Source organism: Carya illinoinensis, chromosome 2, assembly GCF_018687715.1.
Source record: "Carya illinoinensis cultivar Pawnee chromosome 2, C.illinoinensisPawnee_v1, whole genome shotgun sequence".
Taxonomy (NCBI): domain Eukaryota; kingdom Viridiplantae; phylum Streptophyta; class Magnoliopsida; order Fagales; family Juglandaceae; genus Carya; species Carya illinoinensis.
In genome coordinates, this window is record NC_056753.1 from 32,104,134 (window position 1) to 32,131,245 (window position 27,112).

General features: G+C 35.6%; 1 protein-coding gene and 1 pseudogene across 1 annotated transcript; both read right to left on the minus strand.

Moving 5' to 3' along the window:
• Positions 1-613: 613 nt before the first annotated feature.
• Positions 614-6,189, minus strand: LOC122300989 (putative leucine-rich repeat receptor-like protein kinase At2g19210). Its single transcript, XM_043112034.1, has 13 exons — positions 6,070-6,189; positions 5,393-5,933; positions 4,588-5,063; positions 4,303-4,447; positions 4,098-4,169; positions 3,921-3,992; positions 3,733-3,813; positions 3,266-3,417; positions 2,916-3,127; positions 2,710-2,824; positions 2,201-2,266; positions 1,526-1,718; positions 614-1,419 (listed from the first exon to the last, which is right to left on the minus strand). Exons 1-13 carry the CDS (start codon positions 6,152-6,154, stop codon positions 1,014-1,016), a joined length of 2,616 nt encoding a protein of 871 aa, XP_042967968.1. The 5' UTR covers positions 6,155-6,189; the 3' UTR covers positions 614-1,013.
• Positions 6,190-11,312: 5,123 nt separating this feature from the next.
• LOC122301896 lies at positions 11,313-25,474 on the minus strand (annotated as a pseudogene).
• Positions 25,475-27,112: the final 1,638 nt, after the last annotated feature.

Consider the following 27,112-nt stretch of genomic DNA (forward strand, 5'->3'; position numbering starts at 1 on the left):
ATAGATAAATTCATTATATATATAAATTATATTTCAAAATAACATCAATGTAAGCTTTAAAAAATTAAAACACATATTTATAAAACTCAATGATTACTTCTAAATTCTTAATTTGACTATTAAGAAAAATAATCAATCAAATTCCTTATGAAAATGAGAGTAGATATTTGATTTTCAATCATCAAGAAAAGAGAATTAATAAATGTTAAGAAAATAATTTTCAGATATGAGAATTGGAATAAAATTATGAAAAAAAAACTAGGATTTTTATATTAATTATAAAAATACCTTAATTTCGGCCGATACACCGAAAACTAGTCGGTATTGATCAAAATGTATTGAAATAGCTAGTATTTGGCTTGGTACGAAACACCTATCTCCTTCGTACTAGTTACTATTTAGATACGATAAATTCCAACCGTGCTGACTGGTATGATACGATATTCAAGAACTTGGTTAATGCCGCTGCAAATATCAATATTAGTAATAGTTTCCGTTAAATTTTGTGTAGATATAAGGGGTACATATTCCTTCTATTTTATCGATGTTTTCGAGTTTCACGCTCTGGTGGTCTTTTTTTGCTTCCATTTCCGCAAGAAGGTCACGCATTTCATTTCCTTAACTGGGAACTAATCTCTTTTATTTATTTTTCCGAAGAAACAGAGTTTGATACATATATTGAAAACATCACACAGCTTGGAAAAGTACATTTATTTTTCGCTATAGAAATTACACTTAATTCCTCAAATGGTCACCCATGCATTTTGCCATGCATCATGTGACAACCGAACTAGCTATCAATTTTAGCATTCAGCACCTTAATTAATTTGAAACTTAAAGTTGCAATATATATGCACATCGATCGGCTAATTTAACAATTTTAGGCTTTAAAAAAAACATAAAAGGTGCATATATATTAATTGCATCAAGAGTTTCAAATTAAGGTGCAACAATACCAAAATTAGAAGCAGAAGAATTAAGTATAATTTTTTTTTTTTTTGAACAAATTGTTACTACCTGGCCACGGGATTGACGTTAGTAGTCAGATTCAAGTTTATCATTAATGGAATTGAATCCCTCGATTCACTCTCATAGCCCTCCGTCCCAGCTATGGACACACATTCTGTTAGTCCCGTTGCCACCTGACTCATGACAGGCCTTCTAGCAGATGTTGGAGATACACAATTCATTGCTATTTCAACAGCTTTCCAGGCAGAGCCAACGTGGAAATCTCCCCGCAACCTCGGATCAACAATGTTTTTTATATCACCTTTAGCAAGCATGAAACTCACCCATGTACTCACGTGAGTCTTCTCAGGATTTCTTGCTATCACAGGTCGGCCTGTGATTATCTCCAGCATAACAACTCCAAAACTGTAGACGTCACTTTTCTCCGTTAACCTGTTTGATGTGCCGTACCTGACAGCAAAGATTGTAAGCATGTCTGTTTAGAATTTCTCATTCCAATTCCCTACGTATAGATGGAGTTTGCTTACAAAGATAGCTAAGATATGGATGTACTTACTCGGGATCGAGGTACCCAAAAGTTCCAGCAACAATGGTGGACACGTGAGAAGCACCATCGGTGCTGGGTAATACTTTGGATAGACCAAAGTCGGCTAGTTTGGCTTGCAAATTCTCATTCAACAATATATTTGTAGGCTTCACATCTCTGTGGATTATTGGTGGCCTACAACCATTGTGCAGATACTCCAGTCCTACATTTCCAGATCATCAATACTCATATTGACTGATAAGGTAAGTATCTGCCACGGATGTTTTTCTTGAGAAAAAAAAAAATTCATGGGAAAAACCTATATTTCTTGTAGAAGTACACATGGTTTGAAAAAGTACATGATGTTTAAAAAAAGAGAAATCATCAATACTCATATTGACTGATAAGTAATAAAGATAGGTGATATATAAGATTTCACATTATTTAAGAATAAAAAATTATTATTCTTTATAATGATTCTAATTGGATTCGGTTATATAATTGACTAGTTTTTTTTTTTTAAAATGTAATTAAGCTCAAATGTAACTTGGCCCTCCCTTGGGGCCTTATAAATAAGGAGATGTCAAACCCCACATCGACTGATAAATGGAGATTGTGTCACTTAAAACGGATCACAACAGTTGGAATGATTCATGAAGATGATAAAATCAGAGATGATTAAAAAAAAAAAGTATGTCTACAAACCTTGTGCTGCTTCGAGTAATATTCGGAGTCTGTCATCCCAGCTGATTGGGGTGTTAGTGTTTCTATCTACACATATTTGATATGAAAAAATGGTGTTAGTCTTGTTTAGATCGGAGGAACCCAAATGATGGGAAACAATAATTATAAGTGGTGATATAAAAATGTAAGCGGACTCTTCCGTGTACGTAATTTAGTAATACGAGGAATAAGCTTTAAATGCATAAGTTTTGCACAAGTGTTTAATGAAAATTGTCAAGAGCATGTGGCTCAGATGGCATGAGACTCAACCTTTATAAGAGAAGTCTTGGGTTCAATCCCCCTCCCCAATCCCCAATATAAAAAAAAAAAAAAAAAAAAAAAAAAAAGTTTAATGAAAATTGAGCCCCAACAAGAAAAGTGAGTTTTTTACACTTTTTCGTGATGTATTTCCTTCTTTTATAAAAAGTCTGTGCCAGACATGTACATTTAAAATTTGAACATTTTATTATTCATAACAATTTAGACCAAACCTTGCAAGTTTCCACAGGCCATGAACTCATAAATGAGCCCCATGTGTGCTTCTTCATGGCAGTACCCAAAAAAGGTCGTCAAATTTCGATGATGAACTCTAGTCAGAAGCTTAACCTGTTATTATATATAAGGCCGCACATATATGAATTAGAAAAAGCTTTATTTATTTATTGTACGTTTAATACGGGTAATGATTTATTGCCACCTCTGCTTCAAATTCCCGATACCCTTGAGCAGATGATGGAGAAAGCATCTTAACAGCCACTTCAGTGCCATCCATGTAGCCATGGTAAACTGTTCCAAATCCACCTTTCCCCAGTGTTCTCTGTAAATTATCGGTGATATTGAGGATGTCAGAGTAAGTAAATTGTCGCATTTCTGACCTCATTAGCCGATTTTGATTGTTTGTTTCCGCATCTATTTTTGGGATTCCTCGCATAACCAACGATGGAGTTCAGTTAGACATGAATATCTATGAAGGAAATACAATTGCTTGCATGATGTAAATCGGAATTCTTATCGAAAATTTGACCTGTAAAAAGAAAGTTGGCTCACCTTTTCTTTTTCTCCTTTTTAGGCTCCAAAAAATAGCCGCTGTAGTTAATAAGAGGACGATCACCAGTCCAGCGACCGATGCTACTGCCGCAATAACAGCAATACTCTTCTTCTTTTTGCACGAAGCCGATGAGCATAGGTTTGGATCCACGCTAATATAAGCATAATTCAGTTATGGCAACGAAAATGCAGACTGGGAATTACAGAATTTGCAATAATCTTCAGTGCGGAGCGAACTAGCGTTGGCTGCAACTTACTGTGTCCTTCTATTTTAAAAAATAGATATATTCTTTGTAATATATCAAAGTAAGCATCAAATGGTAATGATCATAGTGTGTGATTTGAAATGAAAATAGCCTTTTTCTTATAATCTATATTTTAAACCTCATCTTTCTGTCGATTCTGATGATCATAGGAATCTGAGATGATTGAATCTTGTTAATCCGTACTGATAAAAAGCAATATACCTGAGTAATAGGGCTCCGTTCTTTGATTTTTCAACAAGTTGAACTGGAACGGAACCTGTGAGCTTATTCTTTTCCAGCTTTCTGCAATAACAGAGACAATATATATATGTATATAATCACCTGGTTTTTAACATCCTTGAAATTTGCTATAATATATATTAATAGTCCCAATTATTTAAACAACTTACAAAATACTCAGTGATGGCAATTGTGATAGAAAATCTGGTACCGATCCAGTTAAGCTGTTGTTTGATAGATCCCTGAATTGACGACCAAAAAAAAAAAAAAAAAAATACAAACTTGCATTGACTTTTTGTTAATGGAGCGTGAAGGATTTTTTATGAGTAATTTGTAAAGATACTTACAAAGATACAAGCATCGTGAGATTGGATATGTAAGGGGCAATCCCCCCGGTTAATCCACTCGAGGACAAGTTCCTGCTTATTCATGACCAGATCAAATATTAGTTGTATTAATACACAGTCGTCGATCGGGATTAACCCACAAATTTAGACACTTCGATCCATGACCAGATCAAATATTAATTGTATTAATACACAGTACTCTTACAAGGATGTGATTCTTGGGGTATTATTGTAACCTGATCCAGAGCTACACTCGAGACCATTCCACATGTACGCTTGAGGAAAACACGGATCTCCTTGCCAGTTTCGTGTCACTCCATACATTAACTTGGTGTTGATAATTGCATCAACTAATGTCAACATGCATTAAAAAAATATGTATAAAAAAATCAGTAGAAAATAATTTGTACACTAGGTTTAAGGTACTATATATATAGACCCTGTCATTAAAAATAAATTATATTTACGACATGGCGAAGAACGTACGCACCATCTTCCTGGTCTGTCTCAGTTTGTAGGAGTTGTATAACTTCATAAATCTCAACGGCGTTGATGATTGGTGGGAGAGTAGAGTTTTCAGTTCTTGTGAGTGAGAAATTATATCTTCCTCCTGTCAGGGCGGATTGGCTGTACACAGTAAAATCGTATAGATAATAGGGAACAACAGGTCCGTACCAAAAGTTTCCATTTAAGTTGACGTTGAATGCTCTGTATTGGTTGGCTTTGAGTTCTTCAACCTCAGCAAAGTGCATGTAGATATAATATCCAGAGTTGTCGTTAGGAGGGACGTCCCAATAGAAATCCAACGAAGTATTTGCATCTTTTGTCGTCGCAGCAGTGCTCATGACAACCGATGGCGGTTCGTAAGTATTCTGACCGGCGTTGACAATGAGCGGCGTGCTTAACGATGTCCACACACTGAAGCTCTCGGCAGACCCAATCCGATCAAATTTGTCGTCCTTGTACCTGTGGAAAAAGATCATAATTACTATTTTTAATTTTGCATATGTTGATGTACGTGTTAGTTAATTATTCTCTGTATGACTTACCTTTTGTAAAATAATTTACGTAGACGTAGCAAATCTTATAAAATCATAGATGTGAAATTATCACGTAGAATATGTAATTAAATGAATTAGAATATAGCAAAATTTAAATTTAAGACTTCTGCTCTAATATCATATATATATATATATGAAATCATTTATTGCTCAAAAATTTAAATTAAAGAAAATAGATAAATTTGATCTTTCGTATTATATTATTAACAATAGATGAAGACGAACTCGACTCACCTGAATATTTGGCTTCCAGTTGCACCGGTATCTGCCCGTGCAACGAGTGCCAACGAACCCGATTCAGACACATAAGTGTTATTTCTCAAAGGCCTTAGTTCTAATGCGGAAATGAACGGCGTTCCAGAGTCCGTGTTGAGGAGGCAAACATGGATGTAACTCGATGATGGGACATGTATGATCTCCTTGTAGATAACAGCGGACGCACTCTCAAATTTCAAGGAATCCCACTTATTAGGTCCAATATGCAGATCGAACACAGGTAATTCACCTTTGGCATCGTAGTTCCCGTACATGAAAGTCCCTCGGATCAAGTACCTCACGCCTGCTGTAAGTCTAATGTAGTAGCAGTTTCTGTCTCCATCAGGAAAGCTTCTGACGTTCCATAGCTGTTTACGAACTTCATTTGTTCTGAATTCAGTCGATACACTCATAATTGCACCGGTGCTTACACAGCTGGCATCCGAAATGTAATATATATCGGTCGTCGGGTCACTATAGCTCGAATTCTCCGGCAGTCCGCAATCTAAGCTTATGAAGCCTAAGATACGTACAGAGAGAGAGAGAGAGAGAGAGAGAGAGAGATGCATTAAAATATAGGCTAGGGAATGGTATACTGAAGGTATTCATGAAGTTAAATGTGATCATGTGAATGTTAATTAGATACTCGTACTTACCTGTTTGATCCTGGGCAAGAACCAAAAGTAATGAAAGAGCAAAACCACCAAGCAATGAGAACCGGAAATCTTCAAACATCCCCATGATCTATCTCTTCCTGCTCAGCAGCACGAGTGATCTTCTCACAATTTATAACGCCATTTTGGCATGATATACCTGACCTATATATATAATATCTACGACTTGGTCAATCGTCTTTGGCGGATTTCTATCCTTATATATATATATATATTTGTTTTTTTTCCCTGTTGTTGGAAATGGGTTTACATGTATTTATACTATTTAGATCGAGATTTTTTGAAGTTTTTGTCCAAATTTTAATTTAAAGTCTCGAACAGAAATAGATAAAAACATGAAGTGAGTTTTAGAGTATTAAAAAATTGATACGCATATAACCCTTTTTACAATACTTTATATATACAACCATGTTCTAAACGAAAACATTTTTGTAAAATAACTATAGAAGTAATTTAAAATACGGTTGTATAAAGGGTCGTACATGATTAATCATTACTCCTCATTTAAAGTGTATCTATTTCTAGCTAGCTATTCTTGGCCCTTCAAATATGAAACAAACTTTAACGGAGGTTGATCTTATTAACATATAAAATAAATAATAAAATTTATATATTTTTATCAATTTAAATTTTTAAGATAAATGATGATTTCACATAGTATTAGAGCCATGTTATAATTTGGTTGAACATTTCTCTCTCTACTAGTAGTGGTTAATTGACTAACTTAATTTACAGCTAGCTTGTAAGTGTTATTGTCTTGCTGTTGAAAAAATGGGACAGCAGATGCGTATTTGCGTGTTTGTACAGTGAATGTATGTCTATATATGTGCATATGTATATATACACTTACTAATATTATTCATTTTTTTTTAACAAAGAGACAGGTCACGTGTCCAATAGTCAACTCCTCCTGATTTTATTCAAATATCCTCACTTGTGACGGAGAATACCGTGATAATAGACATGATATATGAAATTTACACATAAAACAATAAAAACGCAGCTCATGTATCTAAAAAAAACACCAAAAGAGAAAAACTCAGACCAATCTCACAAACCACCAAAGTAAAACGTACGAAACCAAAGAAAAAAAACAAACCTAAACAAACCACACAAACAAAACGTACACTTTAAAACCGTAAAGAAGGGAGGCCTATTTTAGCGAGTTTAACCATTCCTCATGCAGCCTGCGGTAATCTATCATCCTCTCCATATATTTTATTGGTACCAGCCTCACCATCCCGAGTAAGTGAATCGGCAACTTGGTTGCCTTTACGAAAAATATGAGAAACGGTAGAACTCATTCCGTCGAGACCTTCAAGTAACTGCTCCCAGTAGTCTCACAAATACCACACGTTACATGCGTGTGTGGTCAACCAGTGCACTAATATAGCAGAGTCACATTCCATCGACTTGTCATGTACTGCCCATTAATCATCATTTTGAATCCTAATAATAAAAAACAACCTGAAGATCGAATTCAATATCTTAACAGAAAGAAATTCCCCAGATAAATACTGAACTAATTCAGTCATAAAATACTATCAAAATTCATGATCATGACTTGGTTTAAGTACTTTATCCTGATAAAATAATTAGACGGTACTTTGGTTTGAATACTTGATAAAAGCAACAGATCATCAACACCAGGCTCGAATCGACGCACGCAAGCTCATTGACTTCATATAATTATAAGCGAGAAATCCTCGAGAATAAGTACTAAAAATCAACATGCATGGATGGACTATGGACTTTGTCAAGCTCTTGAATGCATGTTCAATACAAACAAACATACATAATTCCTCTCTCGCAGCCCACATCCACATGCATTCAACATAAATATTGTACGTGATATATACTATGTTTCTGATGATCCATATATAGAATGGTTGATTTTGATTTCGTTTGTCACGATCTAAAGATCACAAGTAATTAAGATACATTTGAGTGATACTCCGGATCCAAAAGGATTAACTATAAATTGAACCTGATCTGAACCGCACGTATCAGGTACACATGATGATGTGTGATTTTAGATCAATCTATATATGGTCCTGTAACATATGATAGATTGAATTTAACGCATATCCATGATATGAACCTCCACATGATCAGTACCATTGATATTGCAGGAGATGATTTTCATGAAATGTTTAAAAAGTCTGAATTTTAAAAATTTTCCTGAATTTTAAAAATTTTCAATATAACACATAATCAATGGTGTAGTGAGTCATATGTCGCTTACATCTTTTAAATTTTTTGACCAAGTAATTGTTTTCAAAGTCAATATCGATCGTTACAAGTCTGTTAATTAATCAGCCAGAAAATAAATTTAATCTTAAAAAAAACTATTTCAGCGTTTTCGCAAAATTATGGAGACTTGGTCATTTAGCAAATCGATTGACTGCGTTATTTAACGTTTGTCAAGTGGATTGTCCACATCCTCAAAGAAATAAAGAAAGACCGATAGCTAGAACTGTCTGCATCAAACTGTCAACTCTCCCAAGAAATATATATTGTATATATGTATGTCACAAAGAAATTTTACAAAAGTATACATATAAATTAATGTCACTTGACGTGGTATGTTAAATTGAAAAGTTGCATTCATTGTAAAATAAATCTAATGTATTATATGGAGTCATGTCAATTTATGTAGCTTATTTTTGTGATATCTCTTTTATATGAGTTGTGCTAGCCCGACAAATTTTCCCTGATAAGGTCATTTGGCCTTTTCTTTTTTAACTTTTTTATTCAATTTTTTTATACCCTTAAACTATTTTTTTTTGTTTTTATAAAAAAAATACAACATCTTTAAAAAATATTTCCTTAATCACTAAATAAAAAAAATTATATCGGGATCCATCATCGGGACAACTAGCATTTTCAGATTCTCCTATGAGAATAAAGTATTTAAATTATTCTAGAAAAAATTCCATCAAATATGTGATCAATGGTTATCTACAGGCAACTTAGCTAATGCCAAGAGATAGATTTATACCTCTATCAACTCTACTTTTGCTTTGTTAATCGAATCAACAACCCCAAGTTGGCTCATATAAGTGGAGTGAATTTAAAATTCTATGTTAAGATTCCTACTATATGAATTTAATACTTTTAGGGGAGCACATATTACAAAAATTCTCTTCGAGTCTCTAAAAGACGATATAATATTGATATATAGCTATCACACTATTTATGAAGATCTTATATCCTAGTGAGTTTTGAGAGTCACTATTACTAGTGCTACGTACACTCTCATTCAAAGGTATACTCACATACTTTCACTACTTTTAGCAATTTTTTGTCTCAAAATTGTGAAAATATTTATATTAAGGTAATGTGTGATAAAATGTTCTTTAAAAATTATTCCTTAAAAAAAACAAATGTTAATAAAATCCCAATAGCCCACCCTTGCCAAAAATATGAGTGATTTTCTTGACTCAACCAAAATATTAGAACTTAGATCCTCCATAATCTTTATAGAATTAAAGGTGAATAAACTTGATTTAAGAATGACATGTTAGAATTAAAGTCCAATCCCATATTACACCAACCAAAATGTAATGTAACAACTGCTTTGCGTCATAATTCACTTATAATTCAATTCTTAGCGAGTCATAATGTTGTGAGATAATTGCTCTTATCATATAACTCATACAATTGTGATTGGAAAAGATATTTTACCCAAAAAAATATTTTCCTTCAAGTTACCTTTAAAAAGAATTTCTTTAAAATCGCATTTATATGAGAGATAATTTTTCTTATTCATGTCCTTAATGTTCATGTACATGCTTTAACATAGAAAATGTACATATTGCTTTTTCTCGTTGATTCTGCTAAACTAGAATATAACATAAGCATTTACCTGTAGCAGCAAATCTTAGATCGAGTGCAGTTGTTCAATGGACTTTCATAGTTGTTGTTATTCATTAAAAATCATCATCGTCGATTGTGGAGTGCACATAATAGAAAGTCAAAGCAACATCCACATATTCCATAACCTAAAATGTTAGGACTAGAGAGATACACATTTGGGAGAGGTTTCTATTTGTGCATGAATTGCTTCATTCAGAAGGGGAGGCCCCCTCTAATTATAACCCTGGTTGGCTTGACATTAAGGCTTATGAAGTGTCTATTAAGTCACTTCATAACTCCTAGCCAAGGGAAGCCAAGGGAAAGGGAAGAGGTGTCCATTTACTACATATTGGAAATATGTTTTTAGAAATTTTGAGTCTATACCAATTTCCAAAAGAGAAATTTAGTTTTTCATTCACTAAAATCATTTTCCATCTGACTTACATTTCCAAGTGTATTCAAACATTGAAAACTATGAAATTCTATTTCAAAAAATTGTTTTACAGCAAAACAGACGGAGTTATAACAGAAAAGCATTTGGAAATGAACCGTTGTGAGCTTTTCATAATTTAAATTCGAAGAGATGAAATCAGAAACATGTCTTGTGAGTAGGGGTGGTTGCAATTCGTGTTTACAGGTTGTTATGTTCGTGTCGTGTCAAGTCATAAGTAATAAACTATATGGATCAACCTAAACTTAACATGTTCAATTAAATGGGTCCGACCCTAAAATCCTAACACGGTCTGTTTAAATAATGGGTGACATTACACAACCCATTTAATTCATTTTAACTCGTTTAACTTATTTCATATAAATTAGTTGATTTAGCCCGTAAATTTTATTTTTTAATCCAATTAATATAATTTTGTTTGTAATACAATAATATAACTATATAAATCATTCACAATTACGACTCAATTTATGAAAAAATATTTTATTATCAACATCCAAACTAATAATATATTAAAAAATTTAATATTCTCATAAAATAAAATTACATATTAACAAAAAATTAATAATTTGAGATATTAATTAGTAGTCAATATTACTTCCTAAAAATAAAAAAGTATATAAAATTAAGTATTTATAAAATTTAAAAATATAATAAATTCTTGTGAAAAATGAAAATCAAGTTTTTGACCGGATCCGAGAATTCAGTTATTTGATTGAACGTACTAAATTAGTACGTATTTCGAATCGTTCTATCAATTTTCATACCGTGGATAAATATGATCAGCACGTATTTGTTTAATTTTCTAGTACTCCATGTTTCAAATCCTTATTTGTAGCACTAGTTGAATCTTTATTAATATTGTTCACTTCATTTATTTACTTTCGAAAATATAGATATATACACAATCCAGCTGTTAACTTTGGGTACATATTTCAAACAAAATTGTCCCAATATTAGAACCACCCTGACGGGTGATCAATGGAGAAACAATATTATTCATCAATAAAAAATTAACGTAAAGCAGAAAATTATTTACTTCAAGATTCGATACATGGCCGCCAGTTTCAACTGCTTTCCAAACAGAATTACTGTTAAAGTTTCCCTGCAACTTGGGATCAACTATATTTTTTATGCCCCCTTTGGCAAGCTTGGACCTCACGAATTGACTTACGTGAGTCCTTGCCTGAGATCTTTCTATAGCGGGTCGACTCGTGATTATCTTCAGCAGAACCACTCCAAAGCTATATATAGACATCACTTTTCTCGGTTAACCTATTTGTTATGTTGTACCTGCGCGTAAGTAAACAGAGCATGCACCTTACGTTTTCATCCCCTTTGTTGTAATGTTGTTCACAAATAACTAAATGAGAGAAATACTAACTCGGGGTCAAGGTAGCCGGGGGTGCCAGCAACAACTGTAGAAACATGAGTGTCACCATCAGTAGGGAAAATCTTGGAGAGCCCAAAATCAGCTAGTTTTGCCTGCAGATTTTCGTTCAGCAATATGTTTGTAGTCTTCACGTCTCTGTGCACTATAGGTGGCTTACAACCACAGTGCAGATACTCCAATCCTAAATTTCCCAATCCACACAGTCACGTTCATGAGTTTTTTTAAAAAAAAAAAAAAAAAAAAAAAATTACTAGTCAACTCAATGAAGCATCCTAACCTTGTGCAGCATCCGTCGCTATTCGAAGTCTATTTTCCCAAGTCAAGGTATTTGCGTTCCAATCTGCATCCATTAACAAAATCCCTAAGAAAAATATATTTGTTTTTACTTAGGTACATCACAGTATATGCTGACCTGTCGGTCATTGATATTCATGAAATTTGAAATTTAAAAAGAAAACTGATAAAATGAGTCTAAAACTGAAAATACATGTACTTAATTCTTAAACATATTTTTTCTGATTCCTAAAAACATCAAGGAGTTTTTCTTTCCTATATATCGAGGACAAAATTAATTAAGTATAAAAAAGCTCAAATGTCTGCAAGTCTTTGCTAAATAATTTCATTATTCCCAAACCTGAAAGATGTGCTTCCAAGTCTCCGTTGGCCATGTACTCATAAATGAGCCCCATGATTGTTCCTTCATAGCAGTACCCAAAGAGGGTAGTCAAGTTTCGATGATGAACTCTCATAAGAAGTCTAACCTGTAAATTAGAATTACCACATCAATCCTTAGTTTAATATAATGTATACACCATACATACATATATATGTATGAATTAGTGAAAATTTCTAATATAACGAGTGATGGTACATGCCTCTGAATGAAATTGCTGATAACCTTGAACTGATGACTGAGAGAGCATCTTCACTGCAACTTGGGTGTCATCTATGTAGCCATGATAAACTGTTCCAAAGCCACCCTTTCCAAGAATTCTTTCAAAGTTGTTGGTAATTCTTAGTAGTTCAGAGTATCTAAATTGACGTTGTAAAGACTCCAAAGACACATTCTGCATGTTGGATTCAGTATGATCTACCATCGCAGCTGAAGAAAAAAAACATGGTCATGTTAGGCATGACTTTAGTAAAGAATGTTTTTTTTTTTTTTTTTTTGTGTTTACATATTAGTCATACATACGTACCCGGTTTTGTTCCCCTTCTAGTCCCCCAAAAGATAGCCACGACAATCAATGTGAGGACAAGCAATCCACCGAGGACTGATGCTACTATTGGAATAACAGTACTGTTGTTTTTCTTCTTTTTGCAAGAACGGGACACACATAGATCTGGATTTTCTCCCACGCTAGCAAAATAAGGCATGGAATTTAATGACAAAGCGATTATATTGATCATGTAATATCATTAATTTTTTGATATTACAAATTTACAACTTGTGCTAGCTTTAGCTTCTTCGCTTGCTAGATATATATGATAAATCAATTTCTTTGACAAAAATCATACCTTAATGATAGTAAACCATTGTCCCTTCTTTCAATTAGTTCAAGTGGAACTGAACCTGTGAACTTGTTTTGTTCTAAGTTTCTGCAAAGCCATAATGGTTATAATTTCCGCTTCTATGACCCAAAAATTTTAAAGTATCAGTCTTTTCCAAGTAATTAACTTACAAGACTCTTAAGTCTGGTAACTTAGACAGAAATTCAGGGACTGATCCAGTCAAGCTATTGTTTGATAGATCCCTGTAATAAGAAATTGTTACAATTTTGATATTGATTGTCGAATAAAATTGTGAAGTAAGGATTTTTATTTATTTGATCATGTGAATTATTTATATAATCAGAAGAAAAATTATATTTTCAAGCCGGTGTGTAGAACACATGCATCTAGTAAACACTACACATGCATCTAGTAAAGTGGTTATATGATATAATTTGATTTGAAAAATAAATTTTAAAATTTGAATCTTATAAATTAAATCTTATCATTTAAGTGACGTGGATGATATGCTTTACATATGTACCGGCTTGATAATAATAGAATAGCTATACTTACAAAGATTGTAACATTATACATATGTACCGGCTTGATAATAATAGAATAGCTTTACTTACAAAGATTGTAACATTATGAGATTTGATGTATCAGCAGATATCTCTCCGGTCAATCTACTAGAGGACAAGTTCCTGAGCAATTTACATTTTCCAAATTAGGTATAGCTGAAAACAAATAATAGAAAATTGATTAATTAAGCTTATTATATCAAGGAACAAAATTACTGACAAGGATGTGATTCTGGGGGCATTATGATCGGCATCATAGCTACAATCTAGACCTTCCCACGAGTACTCTTTCGGGGCACATGGATCTCCTTGCCAATTTCTCTTTATTCCATATGTTGATTTGATCTTTCTGCTGGCATCAGCTAAAAATTTTCATACGCATATATCCAAGTCAGTCAAATTTATGCAGATCAATAGAATGACGTACTTACGAAACCGATGGATAAAGCTTATAATTTGTGTGTGGAAGAACGTACCATCCGCTCGGTCTGTTTCTAGTTGCAAGCTGAAATCTTTCACAATATAGATCTCAACTGCGTTTAGGATGGGTGGAAGTGTAGAATTTTCCTCTTTGAACATCGAGATATTATACGTCGAACTTCCAGTGAGCAATGGATCAGAGTACACGGTATATATAGACAGGTACTCAGGAGAATAAGGTCCATCCCATTTTTCCCCATTTAGTAGAGTGTTGAATGATCTGGACTGGTTGGGTTCTAGCTTTAATACTTCAGCAAAGTGCATCTTGAAATAGAATTTGGTATTTGGATTGTCTGCTTGCCAATATAATTCCAAGGGAGCGCTCTCATTTATTGGGGTGGCTGCACTACTCATGACAACAGATGCTGGTTCGTAATCATGTTGAAATCAACCCAAGTGTGCACCGTTTTCTCTCTTGGTAGGCACCAACTGCAGCCACCAACCATCTACCCATCCACCGTATTCTTTGTGGCAGCAAATATTGACCAAGAGAGCTCTTGATCAAGTTGCATCGAAAGAGGACTTGAAAATGCATGTGTCTTGTCCCCCATGGTTCTCCTATAAAAGGAGATGAATTCTGAAGATGAAGATCATCCTCACTGAGGTGAGAGATCGGGCAGAGGGCTGAGGGCGAAAATGGGTTTTGGGGAAACCCAGAACGGAGGCCATTTGAGAGAGATAGAGAGATGTTGTGAGTGTTTGTAAAATTGTACAAACATATTGAAAAATCGAATTTCCGCTTCAGTGGACGTAGGTAAGTTGCCGAACCACTTAAATATTGTCTTTATCTATTGTGGGTGTGATTTCTGGGCGGCCGGAGGCGCAACAAATGGCATCAGAGCTTCGGTTCGTGCTACCCAGAAAATTACAGTTAATCAAAATCAACTTTTGATCACACCACAATGTTCCTCTCATCAAGACGGATCCGTAGCCGCAAATGGCGTCGAAAACGGATGTCGGAGGAGCCCGTACGCACCCCTGGAAGTCGGAGAGTGCGATGCACACGGCACAGTCGCACCAGAGGAAGAAGATGAGTGGAAAACACGCACCCACGCGCCCCACTCGCGGCTGGAGGAGGAAGACACGTGAGGGACACGCGTCCACGCGCCCTCACGCGCGGCTGGGTGTTGAAGACGCGTGCAAGGCACGCGCTCACGCGCCCCCACGCGCACTCAGAGGACTCTGGCGCGTGTTGTCCACGCGCCAGACGTGCCTCAGACGCCCTGCTGCGGCGCGTGTAAGCCACGCACCGGATGATCTGGACCTTCAGTTTTTCAGATCTTTGTTGGGCTAGATCTAAGCCATTCGGAGTCCGATTTCAACGATCAAATAGTGCTTTCCAACTATTTGGATCATTCCGGACTCATCCATACGGTGGGAATGTCGAGATTTGCTATCGGTACTGTCGATCTGAACTGTCGATGTGTTGCAAATCATTTTGGGCTAGGTCTACGCCGGTAAGAGTTTAATTGTGATGATCAAATAGTACTGACAAACTATTTGGATCATTCCGAACTCAATTGTACGGTGGGAATGTGGAGATTCGCCATCGGTACTGTCGATCTGAACTATTGAGGTGTTGCAGATCATTTTGGACTAGATCTACGCCAGTTGGAGTTCAATTGTGATGATCAAATAATGCTGACTAACTATTTGGATCATTCCGAACTCATCTGTACGGTGGGAATGTGGAGATTCTCCATCGGTACTGTCGATCTGAACTGTCGAGGTGTTGCAGATCATTTAGGGCTAGATCTACGCTAGTTGGAGTCCAATTACGATGATCAAATAGTGTTGAAAAATTATTTGGATCATTCAGAATTCATCCGTATGGTGGGAATGTTGAGATTCGCCATCGATACTAATGATCTGGGTCGTTCATACTTTAGATCGGTTTTGGGCTTGATCGTAGCCAGTTGGAGTCATGACGGACTCATTTGTTGTGGGCTTGATCGAAGCCAGTTGGAGTTGTGACAGACTCATTTGCTGTGGGCTTGATGTCAGCCAGTTGGAGTCCAATGTTGTCGGACTCAGTTCGTTTGGGCTTGATTTAAGCCAGTTGGGATCGTGAAATTTGATGGAGCAAATTTCAGATCATTGGATGATGCTGATTAACTTGTTATATCAGCAGGTTTTGGCAGTCATACAACTCATGGAGCATATTGTTATTAAGGGGAGAACCACAACGGATCTCATCGTGGTTTTATTTAAAAAGCCAGTTGCAAATAACAAAGTACAGATGAAACTTTGGTGTGGTAGTGTGGATATGTACAGTCTAAGGAGGTTCTGTCTAGGAGATTGGAAATTTTAAGTGTGTCCATTGTGACCCTCCAATCTTTTCTGGGAACTGACTTAGTGAGGTACTATTTATTTCTACGGTAAATTCATTAAAGCAATGTCATGAAGAAATAGTTCAATTTCAGAAAAGGTAGAAGGTACTATTGTTGCCCAATAGCATTTGGCATTGTGGTCAAAAGGTTGGGAGGTCATGAGAATGGCTATAAGTAATTTTGCAAAGAAGTCGAAGTTGAAGTTTCTCAATGTAAGAGATCTTATCTTGGATGAGGAGGTGCGCAGAAGAGATTCTGGCAAGATCTCGAGTTGTTGGTCCTGAATGATGATAGTAAGGACAGAGACAAGTCAAGATCTGGATAACAGATGACTCGCTAGAAATTGTGGCAAGACAGGCCACAAGAGACTGCTAAAATTAGGAGAAAATTGAGAATGATGCTGTGAATATGGTGACTGAAGAAATACATGGCGTTGCATTTCTTACAGTGCACAATGCTGTTAAAGACAGCTTGAAGACAGCAGTTATTCAGTAGTGTTTTCTCAAAGGCGTTGAAGGGCAAATCAATCCCTGAAGTCAACAGTGATACTAGCGACTGGTGAAACGGCTAGTACAAGGAGCAGTTTCGGCAAGTGGCTCCAAGTCAGTAAATGGAGATACTGGTATTGATGCTAATGTTATGTCTCTCTCCATGAAAAAAGAGACATGTATATCCTCATGGCATGCCACTAATTCCCAGAGTTGCCATGATAGAGGATGTGTTAATGTTAGCAGGTCCACAAGTTTGCAAACAGGCATTAGTTTGGCATTAATGCAGGTTGTGTGGTGGAAATTCATGTCGATGGCTGATGAACTTCCAGGAGAGCCAAACGTGGAAGTTACACCATAGTTTTCAGTAAGGTTATTTTCGACATGGGCCGAAGTGAAATGCTTGGAATTGGTTTATTCTGAGTGGATATGCTTTTATGGTGAAGCATGATAGCGGGAGCTATGAAGATCTTCATTGATGTGGAGATTGTTGCTATTGTTGCCCAATAGCATTTGGCGTTGGAAGGTCACGAAGGATTAATTGGTCTTGGCTCGGGTTAATTGTCATGTGAATTAGATGAGAAAGTAAAAGGAACCCAGTTTTACTTTTCTAAAGAAATCTCCCTAGACCACGACATGAAGTACAGGTGTGAAAGATGGGAACAAAACGTCAGATGTTCCAGGGATATCTACACCTAAAGAACTGCTAAGACGATCAGACCTCCATGGTGGTTACTACCTTAAAATGTATCCTGCTGAATGAAGGTAGTGAACTACGGTATGAAGAAAAATCTTGCAAGAAGGGAGATTATGCAAGTTGGAGACTGCACACAAGATGGGCACATGCGACTGAAGATAGCAGTAGGATGAAGGGTTAGTCACCCAGATCAGAGATGGAGACCTCAGCAACAGGTTCTCTAATATGTGTCAAGGTCCATGCGAGACCATTGATTCCCAGTGCAGTGGGAGATGTGTTGCCCTATATGTATGTGTTGATTAAGGGCAATGTACGTGATGAACTAAAGTTATGCATCACTTTAGTTAGTCTTCTAAGATGAAGATATGAGCTGTAAAATTGTATAGATGATAAGGGATCATGCTGGAGATAGAGGCTAGCATGTTGAAAATCAGTCTCCAAGTTGGAGATTGGTGTGATTGTAGGATTATGGAACTTGGTTTTGAAAGCTGTAAAGGCACCAGGCAGGTTGTTCGCTCGGATGTGGCTAGAGCGAAGTTCAGTTTGCTCAAGGTATACATGAGTGCGGACTCATGGACTCGAGCAAAAGAAAGAATCCTAGAGAGTTGAGATTGTGTAGTTAGGCACTTGTAAATCTCCTCTGAAGAAAATCCCTTGCAAGCTCCGTGGATGTAGACGATGCTAATGCATTTGAAGATGCATTTGGAGAAGCATCTGGACATCCATTTGAAGACGTACCTGCAGATGCATTTGATAGCATATCTCTCATGGCTGACAAGCATTCCAATGAAGGAGTGCAATCATTTGAAGAATGAATCAGTTTGCAAGTAGCCTGGTATGGCACACTTGGGTGGAGGGGGTGATTGTTGAAATCAACCCAAGTGTGCACCGTTTTCTCTCTTGGTTTTATTAGGCACCAACTGCAGCCACCAACCATCTACCCATCCACCGTATTCTTTGTGGCAACAAATATTGACCAAGAGAGCTCTTGATCAAGTTGCACCAAAAGAGGACTTGAAAATGCATGTGTCTTGTCCCCCATGGTTCTCCTATAAAAGGAGATGAATTTTGAAGATGAAGATCATCCTCATTGAGGTGAGAGATCGGGCAGAGGGCTGAGGGCGAAAATGGGTTCTGGGGAAACCCAGAACAGAGGCCATTTGAGAGAGATAGAGAGATGTTGTGAGTGTTTGTAGAATTGTACAAACATATTGAAAAATTGAATTTCCGCTTCAGTGGACGTAGGCAAGTTGTCGAACCACTTAAATATTGTCTCTATCTATTGTGGGTGTGATTTCTGGGCGGCCGGAGGTGCAACAAATCAGACAGGGAAAAATGATTGATAGGTTGATCTATGCTCAAGTCTTTCCATTCATTGTAGTTATAGGGCGTCCAGATGCGATCATGGGAATCGTGTGGGTACCTAAGTAATTAAACACATATATTCAATATAGTAATCCAGTAGCAGAATGAATCTATCTATATGTTTTACAGAAAGACAGGAAATTTTCCACAGCTCAAACTTACTTAATTCATAGCCGGAATATTCGTGAAAGATGTATTTATTTCTGCGACAATGAAAATTTAGCAGTACTTGATCTCATATAGAATGACTTACCTGTATGGTTGATTGCTAGTTGAACCAGTATCTGCGCGCAAAAATAGTGCCAACGATCCATATTGGGTCTGGTACGAGTTGTTGTTTAATGGCCTGAACTCTATGGCTGATATAAATGGTGTCCCAAGGCCGGTGTTTACGAGACAGACATGTATATCGTTTCGAGATGGGACATGTATGAGCTCCTTGATAATACTATAGGATGCATTCTCCACCTTGACTGTATCCCACATGTTTGTCCCGAGATACAAATCGAATTCTGGTAAATTACTTTGTCCATCGTAATTTCCATGCAAAAAGGTTCCTCGTATCAAATATATGGTGCCTCTTGTGATATTGTTTATGCTATAACAGTTCCGGACTCCTTGAGGAAAGCTTCTGACATTCCATACGGCCTGCTGTTGAAAGGTGTCTTTCAATTCAGAGACTATGCTCCTACTAATACTAGTGTCTATGAAGTTGGCATCTGAGATGTAATCTATGCCTGTTGAATCTTCCTTGTGTGTTGAATCTGCTGGCAACCCACAATCTATGCTTATGAAGCCTGAAACAGAAAAAAGAGAACAACATCTTAGATTTATTCATGCATGGTTAGCCCAACCAAAACCAATTAATACTGTACGTGTTGGAGTATAGCCTCTCACATTGACAGCATGGAGTTGAAGTCTAAAGAAGAAAAGCTAAAGGCAGAAAAAGAGAAGGAGAAGATTTAAAATACAGTTATTTCTGTTACATTTCTGTTATACATTTATTCCTCTGTGTAGTATAAATATTACATAGACCTTCATGTATTAATCATCAAGTATCGAGTTAATTCATATCAGATTACACATTCCTTCCTCTGTTTTTAGTTTTCTCTGCTATTCATCAAGTTCTCAACATGGTATCAGATTGAGAATTCACAAACACTGCTTCCGCATATTTTCCTTTCCTCTATTCTTGCAATCTGCATTGCACACTTTGATCTTTCTACTTCAATTACAATCTTTCTACTTCGATTACATATTTCTGCTCAAGAATCTTTAATTCTTGTTCCTCGAGAATCTTGTTTCTCAATTCTTGCACTTTCTTTCCAATTCTTGGAAACATGGCAGAAGAAAACTCCCCTAATTCTTCAGCTTCATCTCGTATTCTTAACCCTTCAGATGATTCCTCTAGCCCATATTATCTTCATCCTAGTGATAATCCGGGTTCTCTCTTGGTGTCAGAAATCTTTGGAGGAGACAACTACATTGCTTGGAGTCGTTCAATCAGTATTGCCCTCACTGTGAAGAACAAGATAGCTTTCATTGATGGCTCAATTACTGCTCCTCCTACTACTCAGCGTCTTAATCATACTGCTTGGCTTCGTGCCAATAATTTGGTACTTTCTTGGCTCATGAATTCTATTTCTAAAGATATTAGAAATAGTTTACTCTATGTTGCATCTGCTGTAGACCTCTGGAATGAGTTAAAAACAAGATATTTGAGAAGTGATGGACCAAGGGTTTTTCATCTTGAAAAATCCCTAAGCTGTATAAACCAAGGTTCATCCTCAATTACAGAATATTTCAGTGCTTTCAAGACTCTTTGGGATGAGTATGTCAATTATAGGCCACTTCCAACTTGTACATGTGGCAAGATGACTTCTTGCACCTGTGATCTGTTCAATTTCTTGCTTCTTAGGCAACAGTCAGATTACGTGTTGAAATTTCTGGTAGGATTGAATGATTCTTATGCCTCAGTAAGAAGTCAATTGTTACTTGCTGTTCCATTGCCTAGCATGGCTAAAGTGTTTTCTTTGCTGCTTCAAGAAGAAAGTCAACGACAATTGACCAACTTCACAAGTAATGACACACATGCTTTGTTGGCCAAGCATTATACTCAGTCCAATCAGAATACTCAGTCCAAGTTCATCAATGACAAGCTGAAGAAATCCTCACTGCATTGTACTCACTGTGGTTATAATGGTCATACAATTGACAAGTGCTTTCAATTGCATGGCTATCCTCCTGGATGGATTGGACCTAAGGGAAAAAGAAATCTTCCTTCTGCACATGCAGCCATTTCAACTGAAGAGGTCTATATTAAAAACAGTAATGAGAGCCAAGGGTTTAGTCTAACTGTTGAAGAATTCAATAAACTCATAGCACTTGCCAATTCGAGTTCAAATACTCAGAACATTGATACATCCACAGCAGCAATAAATCTAGCCACCACTCAATTTTCTGGTAATCTTTTCAGTCAATGCAATGCTGTTTCTACTAAGTTAAAATCTGAATTTTCTTGGATCCTAGATACTGGTGCAACAGATCATATGATCTGTTCACCACTGCTATATTCTTCTACTCCTAAACCAATTACAAATTCCATAAATCTTCCTAATGGTCAAACTGTTCCAGCATTATATATTGAAATTGTAAGTCTTTCTAGCACATTACATTTGCATAATGTCCTGTGTGTTCCAAGCTTTTCATTCAACCTATTATCTATTTCTAAACTAACCAAAGAATCTAATCTTTGTCTATCTTTCTTTGATTCACATTGCCTTTTACAGGACCAATCAATGAAGAAGATGATTGGGATTGCCTATGAGAAACAAGGCCTTTATCACCTACCTCAAGCTTCTTCAAAAGCTAATTCCTGTAAGCAAAATCAGTTTAATCCTGCACCAATCTCTGCATCAATCATTACTCGAAACCAGCCAAACCTTTGGCACTACAGATTAGGTCATGTCTCAAATTCTAGAATACCTTTTCTTAGACAAATAGACAATTCAATAACATTTGATTGTACAAATGTCTGTGAAATTTGTCCACTAGCAAAGCAGAAAAAGCTTTCTTTCCCTGTATCACAAAGTATTTCTAATAAAGAATTTGAATTGATTCATTGTGATATATGAGGTCCTTTTGCTACTATATCATATTCTGGTTTTAAATTCTTTCTCACTATAGTAGATGATTTTACAAGATGCACTTGGGTGTATATGCTTAAAACTAAATCTGAGGTCTCATCTTTACTACCAAATTTTTGTAACATGGTTAAAACTCAGTTCAATACCTCTGTAAAAACCATAAGAACAGACAATGGTTCAGAATTTTTCCTTACAAAATTTTATGGTGACAATGGAATTGTACATCAAAGAAGTTGTGTAGAAACTCCACAACAAAATAGAGTGGTTGAAAGAAAACATCAACACTTATTAAACACAGCTAGAGCTTTGATGTTTCAAGCAAACTTACCTTTAATTTTTTGGAGTGATTGTGTATTGACTGCAGCTCATATCATAAATCGAATTCCAACTCCTCTTCTCCAAAATAAAACACCTTTTGAAATGTTATTTCACAAATCACCAAATCTTTCTCATTTAAAAATTTTTGGATGCTTATGCTTTGCATCTACAATTACTAGTCACAGACAAAAGTTTGATCCAAGAGCAACAAAATGTCTATTTTTAGGATATCCTTCTGCTGTCAAAGGTTACAAACTCATGGACTTAAACACTAATAGAATCATCATTTCCAGAAATGTTGTGTTTCATGAAACCAACTTTCCATTCAAAAGTCTTCCAGTTAATTCTGCCATACCTAATTTTCTGTTTCCTCCTTCAGAATTCCAATATAATTCCTCTCATATAAACAATCCTATCTCTTCTAATCAAAATATTACATCACTGATTCCTAATGAATCAGATTCCTCTCATATTGACAGCTTCCTTCATACTGACTTAGCAAGTTCAGATTCCTCTCATATTGACAGCATGCACCAAAATGATTTAGAAAGTTCATATTCATCTCATATTGACAAGAACCATCAAACTGACTTAGCAAATCCTATCCCTGCTGTCAGAAAATCATCAAGGATTAAACAAACACCAAAATTTTTGCAGGATTATTATTGTGGTACTGCCTCATTGTTTCCTCATGCAATCAACTCATCTGCTTCCATTGGTTGTTCCTCTAACACAGGTAATCCCTATCCTATATCCTATTTTATTTTTGTCAGTAGACTTTCAGCTTCACACAAAGCTTTCTTAGCTTCAATTTCTATTATCAAAGAACCCAAAACATATCAACAAGCTGCAAAATCTCAATAATGGCAAGTTGCTATGAGAAATGAACTCACTGCTTTAGAGTTAAATAAAACCTGGGAACTTGTTATTTTACCTAAAAATAAAAAGACCATAGGTTGTAAATGGGTTTTTAAAGTGAAATACAAGGCTGATGGAACCATAGAAAGACATAAAGCAAGGTTGGTAGCCAAAGGCTACACTCAACAAGAAGGATTAGACTTCTTTGATACTTTTTCCCCAGTGGCAAAACTTACTTCAATTCGGTTATTGTTAGCTGTTGCTGCTATTAAGGGATGGTATATTCACCAATTAGATGTAAATAATGCCTTTTTACATGGTGAATTAAATGAAGAAGTTTACATGGAAGTGCCCCCTGGTTTGGATGTTAAACATCCCAATGTAGTTTGTAAACTGTTAAAGAGTCTTTATGGCCTGAACCAGGCATCTCGACAATGGTTTGCCAAACTCTCTCGAGCTCTTCTTCAATATGGCTTTACTCAAGGCAATTCTGATTGCTCACTTTTTATCAAGAAAACTGCCACTTCTTTCATTACTTTACTAGTATATGTAGATGATGTTCTACTAGCTAGTGATAATCTAATTGAGATTCAGCAACTCAAGATATTTCTGCATGAAAAGTTCACAATCAAGGACTTGGGGCAATTGAAGTACTTCCTAGGATTGGAAGTAGCCAGATCAAAGTCTGGCATCTCTCTTTGTCAAAGAAAGTATACTTTGGATATACTTCAAGATGCAGGTCTCACAGGTTCCAAGCCAGCTGTATTTCCAATGGAATCTACTCTTAAACTTAGTGCAGATGATCTTAATCTCTATGAAGATGCCTCGGGTTACAGAAGGTTAATTGGCAGGCTACTATATTTGACAGTTACAAGGCCTGACTTGGCCTATTCTGTTCAAGTCCTTAGCCAGTTTCTTGCTAAACCAGCAGTTTCTCATTATCAAGCTGCTATGCGTGTGCTTAGATACTTAAAAGCTACACCTGGACAAGGATTGTTCTTCTCTTCATCTTCAGATTTTCAATTAAAAGCCTTTTCTGATAGTGATTGGGCAGGTTGCTTAGACACCAGGAGAAGTGTTACAGGATATGCAATTTTTCTAGGAGATTCTTTAATCTCATGGAAATCAAAGAAACAAGCCACAGTTAGCAGATCATCTGCAGAAGCAGAATATAGGGCTCTTGCTGCCACAACCTGTGAGGTGCAGTGGTTATTATATGCCCTTCAAGATCTCAGTGTTGATCACTCTCAGCCTACAATGCTCTACACTGACAGCAAATCAGCTTTGTCTATTGCAACTAATCCAGTACAACATGAGAGGACTAAACATATTCAAATCGATTGTCATCTTGTTAGGGAGAAATTGCAACAGAATGTTATAAAGCTTTTCTATATTCCCTCAAGATTACAACTAGCAGATATATTTACCAAACCTCTCGGATCACTGCCTTTCCATCATAATTTGCGCAAGATGAACATTATCAATATACATGCTCATATTGAGGGGGGGTGTTGGAGTATAGCCTCTCACATTGACAGCATGGAGTTGAAGTCTAAAGAAGAAAAACTAAAGGCAGAAAAAGAGAAGGAGAAGATTTAAAATACAGTTATTTATGTTACATTTCTGTTATACATTTATTCCTCTGTGTAGTATAAATATTACATAGACCTTCATGTATTAATCATCAAGTATCGAGTTAATTCATATCAGATTACACATTCCGTCTTCTGTTTTTAGTTTTCTCTGCTATTCATCAAGTTCTCAACAGTACGTACGACAAGATTTAGAGCATGTTATACGTACCTGATTGATCCTGGGCATGAACCAGAAGTAGTATAAGGGACAAAACACCAAGAAATGCAAAGATGAAAGGTTGGAACCCCCCCATCACCAGAGAATTACTTTCTTTCTTGTTTATGGGAACAATGTCGCGGACACGTAGAATTTATAATGCCAAAGTGTAGTACTGCCAATACAGGAGGACTTGAGCAACGAAGTCATCAATGTCCTTATCAGTTATCACATCTGCATGTAGAAGGATTTTCCTGCCAATGACGGCTCATCGAATTGTTTATTTCACATGTTCACACCATGCATGTTTTTAATCAAATTTTAGAGTCTAGAGCAGGAATTCTCAAAATATAATATTGACATTATACCTATTAGCTAGCTAGGGTGAGATCGATAGACTTAATATATAATTTAAAAATATTTATAATGTTACTAATGTAGCAATTAACTGATGATCTCAACCATAAATATAATGAACTCTATTAACTTTTATATATAGATAATTACAGAGATTTGGTTTATAGTCGATATATAATATAGCTAGGTCGGCAACCATGCTGGTGTATATCCAGTGGCGGACCCATGCACGTTGTACATGGCCCCCGACCCCCAAATATTTTTTAAATCATAAAATAATCTCTAGATTTTATACATAATTATATAAATATTAAAAATGACTCTCCAAAAAAAATTCATACTCTCCATCTATATGCTCATGTCTAAAATTTTTTAAAATTTCAATATACTTAGAAATGTCTCTCTCCAATTTTTTTTTTTTTTTTTTTTTTTTTTTTTTTTTTTTTTTTTATAGTTTCAAGATTTTGTTTAATTTTTATATATTATCTATTTTCAAGAATGTGGCTTCTCCAAAATTAAAATTAAAACTAAATTTGAGAGAAATAATAAACTTAATAATAATATGGATCCCAAAGTTTTTTGTTATACAATATTGGATTTCTTAATATGGAATCCAAAGTGAAAATATAAGAAAAAATATTTAAGGTCGATGATCTAGTTATATGAAAAATAGTTTGTAGTTATATTTTTATGATTTCCAATATCTTTTTAATTTACATAAGAAAAATGATATTTACAGTCTTAGGATTAAGTGTAAGTCCTGCTCATCACTTTGAAAAAATAGGTTAATTTAGGATTTACATAAAAAAAATCATTTCTTAATAGTGAATTCTACTTTTTTTAAATGAAGTGTATAGAACTTACATATCCCAAGAATGTATTAATTAGTATTACTCGTTATATAAATATATCACATAATAGAAAAGTTGACCTCCCTCAATATAATTGTAGGTTCCATCACTACTGGTACAACTGGTTTCATTACCCTGTACTTAAAAACCATACTAAAAAAATTCAAAAAAAATATAAATGCCGATCATGAAGATAATTCGTCACCAAATTACAGGCAAAGCGGAAATTAACCGCTCGTATTTTATAGAATATCTTGCATCGCATATTGAAGGAGTCCATATGGCAACGATTATATAATCGTAATTTTCAATAGGTAATTTTCAATAGGACTTCGTCAGAATTTCGAGATTGATAATTGGCAGATAATTTGGACTTTCCTTATCACGCCTTGACATAAATTACATGGACGTGGTTCTCTGAACCAATCATAGTTAATTGAGCAAGAGCATTAGCATTGGACTATGGCCTAACGCTAATCATGTATCTTCATATTTTGGCTAGGCATGAGAAAAATTATCATCTACATTGAACTAGCCAAATCACTAAAGTTGAACATATCATCTACA

Coding starts and splice junctions, on each gene's coding strand:
- LOC122300989 (XM_043112034.1), bottom strand. CDS start 6,154: ATGGGGATGTTTGAAGATTTCCGGTTCTCATTGCTTGGTGGTTTTGCT. Junction 5,064..5,392: donor ACTGGAAGCCAAATATTCAG/GTGAGTCGAGTT, acceptor CTTTTTCCACAG/GTACAAGGACGACAAATTTG. Junction 3,814..3,920: donor TTGCCATCACTGAGTATTTT/GTAAGTTGTTTA, acceptor CTGTTATTGCAG/AAAGCTGGAAAAGAATAAGC.